Source organism: Nansenia antarctica (assembly GCF_963989245.1).
Source record: "Nansenia antarctica genome assembly, chromosome: 7".
In the NCBI taxonomy this organism is placed as follows: domain Eukaryota; kingdom Metazoa; phylum Chordata; class Actinopteri; order Argentiniformes; family Microstomatidae; genus Nansenia; species Nansenia antarctica.
Window position 1 is genome coordinate 8,859,152 of NC_137677.1, and position 11,188 is coordinate 8,870,339.

An 11,188-nucleotide genomic window follows, 5' to 3' on the forward strand; every position below is an offset into this window, starting at 1 on the left:
CCCATGGACTCCATCATGGAGTTTGCCAACCCGTACCATAACCCCATGGACCTGAAGGAGTGCTACATCGTCAGGTCTGACTTGATGATGGGCGAGGTGGAGCTGGGCTCTGGCAACTTTGGCTGTGTCAAGAAAGGAGTCTTCAAGAAAAATAAGTGAGAGGAAGGGGGTTTTGTTTTTATCAACATTGTTATCAATCAATCAATCAATCAATCAATCAGATTGATGGTGCTGCCCATGGATTTATTGATTGATTGATTGGTTGATTGATTGATTGATTTACATCGTTATCTATTTCTCCCACATTTACAGAGATACGGTATACGTCACAGGGAGGACGAACACACTAAAATATTGATTGAATTAATTTACATATGTGTGTCATTGATTCGACAGGGACAGCGCCCGTTCATACAGTCGTGTCTGTTGTTGTTCTGTCGTTCCAGTGAACAGATCGACGTGGCGATCAAAGTGCTGAAGAGCGAGAACGAGAAGCACGTGCAGGACGAGATGATGAGAGAGGCGGAGATCATGCACAAGCTGAGCAACCCCTACATCGTACGCATGCTGGGCCTCTGCCAGGCCGAGAGCCTGATGCTGGTGATGGAGATGGCCTCTGTCGGTCCCCTCAACAAGTTCCTCTCCTCCAATAAGTACTTACAATCATCTCCTAACAATGCGTCTGTCACTGAGTGTACAGTGTGTGTGGGGGGGTTATTGGGGGTGCCGTTGATTGGAAGATTCAAGATCGTCTATTGTGTGCTAAGAAAGGTGACTGGTTAGGTCTTTTCACCGAATTTCACAGAACATCACTATTTTCTTTAGAACAGTTTTTCATGACACAAGCAGTATCAGAAAGGGGTGCGATGATCAGCACAAACGAATTCAATTCATTCAGAGTGAAATATATTCTTTCTATTATATTCTTATAGTCTGATATTATATTCTTTTTAATTCCCAAACATGTCAGGTCATATGTTTCTGATATGAGTGCCTGTTCCGATCTCCCAGAGACACGATCTCAGTGGAGGACATCGTGGAGCTGATGCACCAGGTGTCTATGGGAATGAAGTATCTGGAGGACAAGAACTTCGTTCACAGGGATTTGGCGGCTCGCAATGTCCTGCTGGTCAACCGACATTTTGCCAAGATCAGTGACTTTGGTCTGTCCAAGGCTTTGGGTGCTGACAACAACTATTACAAGGTAGGACCAGGGGAGTCCATCTTCCTGCATCGTGTCATGTGATGCCGATCTTTGTTATGTCGGATTCTTTCAAATTTCTTCGCACTCACATCAGTAACTCCCTCAAATGGAACACCAACACAGACTACATCACCGAGAAAGCCCAGCAACGACTGTTCTTTCTCAGACAGCTCAAGAAATTCAAAGTGAGACAAAACCTCCTCCTTCAGTGCTACACGGCCATCATTGAGAGCATAATCACCTCCTCCATCACAGTTTGGTACGGCAGCTCGGACATCTGAAATCCCATAAGAAACTACAGCGAATAGTCAAAAAATCATCTAAGATCATCGGCACCCCTCTCCCATCAGTTGAATCATTATATCTCAAACGCACTACTAATAGGGCAAATAAAATTATCTCTGACCCCTCCCACCCTGCTCAGCACCTGTTTCAACTGTTGCCCTCTGGACGGCGCTAACAATCCCTGGCCACCAAAACATCCTGTTTCAAAAACAGTTTCTTCCCCAGGACTCTCACTAACCCTGCCAGATGTCCTGCACTTTATAGTTGTAAATATTGACTATGGTTTTGTCTTGTGGTTATGTGTGTACATTGTCCATTGTGATAGTCATGTGTAATGTGTGTATGTTTGATGTATTTGACACTGCTGTATTGAGTTTTTTCCATCTGTACCGACAACAAATTCCACCAACAACCCATGTGGTCATTAAACGATTCATTCATTCAGGTCATGACATGTTCTCTATTGTGTGTGTGTGTGTGTGTGTGTGTGTGTGTGTGTGTGGTGTGTGTGCGTGTGTGCGTGTGTGTGTGTGTGTGTGTGTGTGTGTGTGTGCGTGTGTGTACATAGGCTCGTATAGGAGGAAAATGGCCCCTAAAGTGGTATGCTCCAGAATGCATAAACTTCCACAAATTCTCCAGCAAGAGTGATGTCTGGAGCTTTGGCGTCACCATGTGGGAGGCCTTCTCGTATGGAGGAAAACCATACAAGGTACAGTATGTTTTTCCATAACTCAAGGACTTTAAAGAATGGTCAGGATAACAGCTTCCGGTAGCTACAGGAGCTGTTTTTAGTGTTTACTGTTTTTACCGGTATCTATTCTTCGTGGGACCGTGACAAAATTGGCTTGTTTCCTGGTCCCAATTAGGTTAAGCCTAAAACGAAAGACTATGTACTACAAGGTAGAATCCGCTATCTTGTCCAGGAGTAGACTTAATCTGTGTCTGTGAAAAACCTCCCAAATAAGTAATTCCACGTCTGTATCCCAACGACGAGCAGAAGATGAGAGGCAACGAGGTGGCCAACTTCATCGCCGGCGGGAGCCGCATGGACTGTCCTGCTGGGTGTCCAGAAAGAATGTATTCACTGATGAAAGACTGCTGGACATACAAGTGAGAACGTTTGTTATTGTTATTGATATTTATGGATAGTTATTGATAGCTTACTTACAGCTGAAGGGACAAGTGGAGTCTCTGGAAAGGCATGCCAGAAATAACACAGAAATTAAAAATAATTGCATGACCAATTTTCCACATTTTCAGAATTTGTACATAAAACTGTACAATTTGTACATAAAAAAGCATGATGATGTAGTTATGAGTTGATATATTGGCTCCAGTACGTTTAGCGGTGTTGCGGTCGACACATGGCTCCCGGAGGACTGTCACCAAATCATCAGGCTTCATCTTCAGATACTCAACCAGCATATATATATATATATATATGTATATGCCTTTTAGCTGACACTTTTATCCAAACTGACTTACATTGCAGTGAGTGCATGCATTTTTCTGTATATATATGGTCCCAGCGGGAATCGAACCCACAATCTAAGCGTTGAGCCACAGAGAACTGGGTTAGTGTTGCAAACAGTTGATCTCAGGAAGTGAATGTAATATTATCCAATATTGATATCATGATAACATCTTCATAAGAAGAAGCACAATGAGCATAAGCGACACTGCTTTGGTATCACTTACTGTAGAGTTCTCTGTACTGTACAGCATCTCAAAAAGTCTCACCTCATTTATTACACAACTGGCTCAGGAAACCAGCCTGCTCCTGTGTTATTTGTCCCTTACTATGTCCTGTACTGTTGTCACTGTTTTATCTTGAATTATGCCTGTTGCCTTATTGTCTTGTGCTACAATGTCAGGAACCACCGAAGCCTAAGAATATTACTCTCTTACACTTGTGTAATGTGACGTAACAATAAAACTTGACACTTGAAACTCAAGACCAGAAGCATTCTATCTAGACCAGACTTTCCCCAATCAATTAGGCCGAGGGCCACACTGCTTCCATTTAAAGAGGCGATTCCTAATGCATGCATGGAGCTGACCTCCTTTCCCTTTCTCTTCTCTCCAGACACGAGGACCGGCCAGGCTTCATGAAGGTGGAGGAGCGCATGCGAGCGTTTCATTACTCAGTGTCCAACAAGCCCCAGCCGGAGGGGAAGCCAGGCGCTGCTGAGCCTCTCAAGTAGACAGGGACAAGAGACACTCTGTGTCCCCCCAACGCACAAGGCATTCTTTCACAGAGACATCAGCGGAGACAAAAGAGCTTCTCATGAACACTGGGGCACATGCAGACAGCTTCAGCTAGAGTACTGTTGCAGCTAAAACAAGCCTTGTGATATCCTATATGTGAGTTTGTTATTTGGAGTGATGTGTCATTCCTGTGAGGATGCTCTTTTTTGGTAAAGGCCGCTCAGGAGCAGCGCGTCATCAGTTCTTTCGAATGGTTTGAAGAAGAAAAAATAGGCTGATTTTGAAAACGAGTGCATTTTTAAAACAAATTGTTAGGATACCGATTACACTGTAATTATGCAGTTTCTCTTGTACTGCAACGAATGAAAAAAGGGGGGGGAAAGTATATATATATTTGGTGTGAATCAGGTCTCTTTACATTGACCTAATGTATCAATGTGGTTCAGATCTGACATTTCATTTAATAAAGACATAACAGAATATGGAGTATTTATTGAAAACAGAACACTGTCATCAATCTCCCATCATCATCATCATCCCATCATGGTCTCCCACCCAATCAACAGCAGCATACAATACAAAGTCAACACAGGCTACCACCGTATCTGAATGAGGAGGACAGTTCGTGAGTTTAGAATGATAAGGTTCTATCTCCGTTTAGAATGATAAGGTTCTATCTCCGTTTAGAATGATAAGGTTCTATCTCCGTTTAGAATGATAAGGTTCTATCTCCGTGTAGAATGATAAGGTTCTATCTCCGTTTAGAATGATAAGGTTCTATCTCCGTTTAGAATGATAATAGGTTCTATCTCCGTTTAGGGTAGTTCAGAGATATTGAGCGTCAAAGTTTTTACATTCCATTATGTTCTGTGAGATGGAACCTTTGTATTTTATGAATTACTAACTCAAAAATGTCAACATTTAAAAAACAACACCACACAGGCATTAATAAACACCTAATGGATCAGATTATGTAAAAAATAAATAAAAAAAATTTGACCAAAAATGGAGATAGAACCTTATAATTCTAACGTCATGAGTTGTTATAAACGTTGTTATAAGCCTAACAGTAACAGTAGGATACAGAAGAGAAGTGTGACGTCCTATCAAAGGAAGTGCTCTCTCGTTCGGTAGGGAGGAGCCTGCCTGCTGTTTTTAGTTTCCTAATAAAGAGTATTACAGTTTGTTACAATGTTCCCTAATGACTTTACATCGATCATAATGTAGCCGATTGTCATACATGTACAAGAGGAATAAGGATCCAAGCGTCTTGATGACAAGGGAACACTGCAGAGTAACGGAACGGTAAGCGGAACAAGTAGGTGTTGGTGTCTAAGTTCTGGGGGACAGTGTTGGGTCGGTGAGATCATTTCGTTACCGTTAGCTGAGCTCGTCCGTATATCTACTGTAAAAAAAACGTTACAAAACGTAAAAAAAAACGACATGATAGTCATCCTTTGAAAGTCCAGCCCCGATCGTTTCCTAAAAACGATTGAGCGATCGACCTGGAAAAGCAACAAGTGCTGTTTCACATCATAAAGAAAGTCAGTTCAGTCTGTCTCCCGGTTGAGACGAGCCTAGTAGCATCGTCAGGATAGACGTCAGAGAGCCTAGCGATGTCGGCCGCAAGTTTCACTCCTAAAGAATAATAAGCCGCTACTGTTACATACGTCTACTTGTCTACCGAACATTTCCACGAATTCGTGGTTAGCCGTTGACATGAAAAGTATCCGTACATTTCTGAAATCGGTTTTACTCGCGGCCATAACGCATGTATGAGGAATAGGAAATGACACACCGCAGACTGCCTGGTCTCAGGGCGACATTGTCACTAGTGTAACTACATTGTAACTAGTGTAACTACATTGTAACTAGTGTAACTACATTGTAACATTGTCACTAGTGTAACTACATTGTAACTAGTGTAACTACATTGTAACATTGTCACTAGTGTAACTACATTGTAACTAGTAACTACATTGTAACATTGTCACTAGTGTAACTACATTGTAACTAGTAACTACATTGTAACATTGTCACTAGTGTAACTACATTGTAACATTGTCACTAGTGTAACTACATTGTAACTAGTGTAACTACATTGTAACATTGTCACTAGTGTAACTACATTGTAACATTGTCACTAGTGTAACTACATTGTAACTAGTGTAACTACATTGTAACATTGTCACTAGTGTAACTACATTGTAACATTGTCACTAGTGTAACTACATTGTAACTAGTGTAACTACATTGTAACATTGTAACTAGTGTAACTACATTGTAACTAGTGTAACTACATTGTAACATTGTAACTAGTGTAACTACATTGTAACTAGTGTAACTACATTGTAACTAGTGTAACTACATTGTAACTAGTGTAACTACATTGTAACATTGTCACTAGTGTAACTACATTGTAACTAGTGTAACTACATTGTAACTAGTAACTACATTGTAACATTGTCACTAGTGTAACTACATTGTAACTAGTAACTACATTGTAACATTGTCACTAGTGTAACTACATTGTAACTAGTGTAACTACATTGTAACATTGTAACTAGTGTAACTACATTGTAACTAGTGTAACTACATTGTAACATTGTAACTAGTGTAACTACATTGTAACTAGTGTAACTACATTGTAACATTGTAACTAGTGTAACTACATTGTAACTAGTGTAACTACATTGTAACTAGTGTAACTACATTGTAACTAGTGTAACTACATTGTAACATTGTCACTAGTGTAACTACATTGTAACATTGTAACTAGTGTAACTACATTGTAACTAGTAACTACATTGTAACATTGTCACTAGTGTAACTACATTGTAACTAGTAACTACATTGTAACATTGTCACTAGTGTAACTACATTGTAACTAGTGTAACTACATTGTAACATTGTAACTAGTGTAACTACATTGTAACTAGTGTAACTACATTGTAACATTGTAACTAGTGTAACTACATTGTAACTAGTGTAACTACATTGTAACTAGTGTAACTACATTGTAACATTGTCACTACTGTAACTACATTGTAACCCTAACCCTAAAGGATACAGTTTGTGAGGGATTCAAATAACAGTAAAAAATGTGACGACCAACCCTGTCCTCCCCTAACTACATTACATTGTCACTAGTGGAACTAGCCTATATTGTAACTAGTGAACTACATTATCATCGCATCGGTACCGGGGCCGCTAGTTTGATGTCTGAGCAACATATCTTACATCCGTCATAGGTGTGTTTGAAGAGTGACCAGGGGGCCATTCCACTAAAGGTGGATCAGTATAGCGGCGATATAAATAAATGCGGCGCTCAGGCAACTCGAGATTCAAGCCTCAGGTGATTCCTCGAACGAGGATCAGCCTTGTGTGATGAGTGTTCACAGAAGACAGGCTTACAAATCTTCGATATGGGCGCGTGCACGCAGACATAAAGAGCCCAGAAGAGTCGATCTGTCGAAATGAAGATACTCCACTGTAGGCGTACTACATTTGCGCAGCATTCCCGAATTATTGATCTTTATGAAGACGGAAAAATAAGATGTAAAATAGTGCAATACTGCCGCAATTAAGGCGAGGGAAATGGTTTGGCAAGAAATTGCTGACCGATTAAATGCGTAGGTCATACTAGCCCCAGTTATTGTTATATGTTCATATTTTAATAAATGAATATTACTAGTGTGGTGATATCAGCAGCAGGCTACAAACCGTCATATCGCCATAATGGCCTAGTGGTATCGACTGCTGCCACAGGATTTATTCATCATTTTTAGACGTGGTTCGAATCCCTCTTCCGACACACTTTTTCCTGCAATTTCGTTGTCTGAATCTAATCTAAAATCTCATCTAAAAAAGTATGTAGGCTATAAAATTATGGTGCAGGCTAATTTACAAGAACTGACACGATTACAATGGTGTTTGAAGCCTTTGCATGAAATCTTCGGTTAAATGTAAAAAATAAAACTTAGTCAAGTCTCGAACTCACAACCTTTGGGACTCCAGCCGGCTGCCTTAACCACTGCGCCAACCAGACCGCTGTGATAACAGCAATGCAAGTTGATAGACATACCTATTAATTTTATTTTATTTTTTACACTTTTTAATTTATGTATCCATCGATCTATCTATCTATCTATCACACTTTCAAAATATCTAGTTATCTATCACACAATCAAACTATCTATCGATCGATCACACTTTCAAATTATCAAATTATCTATCTATCACACAGTCAAACTATCTAATCTATCTATCTCATGTGAAGTGGGAACTAATATTTCCTAAAAGACACATGAGGAACTGTCGTTCGGGGTTTAGTTTCCGCCTGTGAGCCTTTTTTGACGCGCGTCTTACTATAGCCTGTGTTTTAGCCTGGTCGCGACCAGGCTAATTATATCTGACTCAGAAGGAGCTCAACCAAGCAGCGAATTATTTGAGCCACATTGATGGCACCGAACGCAAGCTAACATTTTCGAGGCTTAGAACTTTATCGAGGCTTAGAACTTTATCGAGCTTCGTGGAATACCCCCCAGGTTTATACAACTCTTAGCAGTTGACATATGTTGGCCAACACACAGTCATACGTATTATGTATGTTTACCAATCAATAGAGCTAATCTGTAATCCAGAGTTAATTTGTTTGATTTATTGGATTATTTTTATTAAAATGTGCATTTAAGTGGTTAGAAAAACACTAATGTCCCCATACTTGACACTTATGGTCTCTCTCTATCTCTCTCTTTCTTTCTCTCTCTCTCTCTCTCTCTCACTCTCAGAAACAGCTGCAAGACAAATAATACCAGCCCATAGTAACAGCTCCACCATTGTGTTTGTATATCCCTTTTTTTGTTATCGTTTACCAACTAAATAGTTCTCCAAAACGTAAACAAGCTGCCACATGCAACAATGTCCATGGCCCTGAAACAAGTCTTCAACAAAGATAGGACATTCCGGCCGAAGCGCAAGTTTGAGCCGGGCACTCAGCGCTTCGAGCTGCACAAGAAGGCCCAGGCGTCCCTGAACGCGGGCCTGGACCTGAAGCAGGCCGTCCAGCTGCCCCACGGGGAGGACCTCAACGACTGGGTGGCCGTGCACGTGGTGGACTTCTTCAACCGCATCAACCTCATCTACGGCACCATCAGCGACTCGTGCACCGACCAGTCCTGCCCCGTCATGTCCGGGGGGCCCAAGTACGAGTACCGCTGGCAGGACGAGCACAAGTACAAGAAGCCCACGGCCGTCCCGGCCCCCAAGTACATGAGCCTGCTGATGGACTGGATCGAGGTGCAGATCAACAACGAGCACATCTTCCCCACCAATGTCGGTGAGTGTGAAAGAATGATGATAATGGTTTTATCGATTTTTTCTTCCTTAAAAAAAAAAGGGCATACAGGCACTCTTTAGGCGTTCTCCAGTGCCAACTGCAGCATTTCCATCAGTTTATCCACTGCTGATAATGATCGAGAAATTCTTAACCTTCCATTCTTCACCCCCCCCCCCCAACACCATGAATAGCCTAGCCTATGGAAACATTCGAGCGATGGCGAAATGGGTCAAACCATCAACAGTAGGGTATAAATAGACATGGCATATGTCCTCAGGAATGGATTCTTTTTTAAAAAATCATCAGATTGGTTTGAGAGGAAAGACTGCTAGAATGAATCTTATTGGAGGAAGGAGAACCATATCCCCGGGCCCAGCCCGTGCGGTGGTCTTTTCAGCGCTCTCAGACTCATATCTCCTTGAAACGCTACGGGCAAAGACCCCCGCAGTACACAGAGAGATATCATCAGTTACTTCCTTACTGGATGTAAAACAAACAGAATATGTTCAAATCAATGGTATTTCCACCCAAGATAACAAGCCACCATAGCTACAGAAACAACGATTTGGGAAAAAATGACAACTGTTTTTGTTTCCACACACAAGTCAATACAATGTATGAGAGAATACAGTTGAATCATTTTGGGGGGGTTTGTTTGTTTCCTTATTCTATGTTTGACTGTTTCAGGTACTCCCTTTCCTAAGACCTTCATGCAGGTAGCGAAGAAGATCTTATCCCGCCTGTTCCGCGTGTTCGTCCACGTCTACATCCACCACTTTGATCGCGTGAGCCAGATGGGGGCCGAGGCCCACGTCAACACTTGCTACAAGCACTTCTATTACTTTGTAGTCGAGTTCAACCTCACAGACCACAAGGAGCTGGAGCCACTGGTGAGTTAGAAAGAGATAACGGAGTAGGTAGCTATATCTGTCGTGTCTGCTCTGTTACCTCAGAAACGTCTAAACGCAGAAACGGCATGGCCTCTCGCTAAGAGCACACAGTGAAATTAGTCAACGGTGTTTGTCATTCTCTCTTTGTAAACATTTCGTGGCAAGTTCTGACATTGCAGATTGAGATTGCTGATCACAAGCACCACTGTGCTGTATTTTCTACTAATGTGTTGTTATGTCTGTGTTTAGAGCCTCCAAAAAAATAGCAAGCAAGTACAGTGGCATGTACAGTATGTGTTTTTGCCGTGATATCGTGTCTGAACTGCGATATGTGTCTCTTCCTACAGAAAGAGATGACATCACGGATGTGCCACTGAGGGGCCACCACCACTGACCACCTGACGCCTTCCCCCGCCCCGCTGAAGACCCCCAGTTCCGTCCAGATAGAAGACCGAAAGAGAGAACGCAGACCAAATCTTAAAAGTCTTTATTTTTTATAAACAAGTACTGTAATCTATTTTAACCATGTAGGTTTAACCAGGAACCTTGTAAGGCATTCTCTTCCTTTTAAAAGTTTTGGAGCATTTTATCAGAGTACAGTATTAAGAGCTATTTGTTGATGGTTGTTTTGTTTGTTGAAGCTGAATCATTCCTGTGATTTTGTTGTTGTCCTGTTCTTATCTAAAATGAATATGTATGATTGTACATATCTAGGATTGTTAGTCGGTGAAGACATTAAATGTACTCTTACACTCTGTTTTATGTGTCGCTGTGTGGGTAGCCTGTGTCAAGTGCTATAGACCATGCAATGTATGGGTTTTCAAGTTAAATTATTGACAGCAATACTTGTCAATTAATGATTTGGCAACTCAACAGGTGTCACTTGATATAATGTAACTAGTACTATGATGAAATGAATTTAATTTACATTGCTCTGTCCTCATTTGTTGAAGTTATTGGTACTGAACTGTTTCTTAACCAGTAGGTGGCTAATAAGTCATCATCGTTGCCTGTCCATTCACTTTGAGAGATAAGTGTACATTCTCTTCAAGTTTGATTATATTCACAATATATTTTCTTATTTACAATATTTATCCCCACTTGATACTGTTATTTGTGATGCATTTTCCCAACTAAATACACCTATAAAACCAGTATCTTGGTTGAGTATTATATTAAGTCCATGGCAATACTTGTTTGGTAAAGAAATATGCTAGCTAGACCAGTAGCACGTCTCTCTAAGACCAGAGGTCAAAAGTGGGA

At 41.1% G+C, this 11,188-nt stretch overlaps 2 protein-coding genes across 2 annotated transcripts in view; both read left to right on the forward strand.

Annotated features, from left to right (window-relative positions):
• zap70 (zeta chain of T cell receptor associated protein kinase 70) overlaps positions 1–3,693 on the forward strand; it is a gene marked incomplete at both ends in the record, with an annotated part of 6,341 nt that extends 2,648 nt beyond the window's left edge. The window contains 6 exons of the mRNA XM_080535685.1: positions 1–155; positions 447–653; positions 1,012–1,204; positions 2,058–2,198; positions 2,487–2,599; positions 3,576–3,693. The exon at positions 1–155 is cut by the window's left edge and continues 59 nt beyond it. Of these exons, the coding sequence (XP_080391811.1) occupies positions 1–155; positions 447–653; positions 1,012–1,204; positions 2,058–2,198; positions 2,487–2,599; positions 3,576–3,693 (927 nt within the window). The remainder of the gene's footprint in view (positions 156–446; positions 654–1,011; positions 1,205–2,057; positions 2,199–2,486; positions 2,600–3,575) is intronic.
• A 1,189-nt stretch (positions 3,694–4,882) lies between these two features.
• mob3a (MOB kinase activator 3A) lies at positions 4,883–10,845 on the forward strand. The gene is made up of 4 exons (XM_080535709.1): positions 4,883–5,002; positions 8,488–9,035; positions 9,723–9,925; positions 10,273–10,845. Exons 2-4 carry the CDS (start codon positions 8,618–8,620, stop codon positions 10,300–10,302), a joined length of 651 nt encoding a protein of 216 aa, XP_080391835.1. The 5' UTR covers positions 4,883–5,002; positions 8,488–8,617; the 3' UTR covers positions 10,303–10,845.
• The last annotated feature ends 343 nt before the right edge of the window (positions 10,846–11,188 follow it).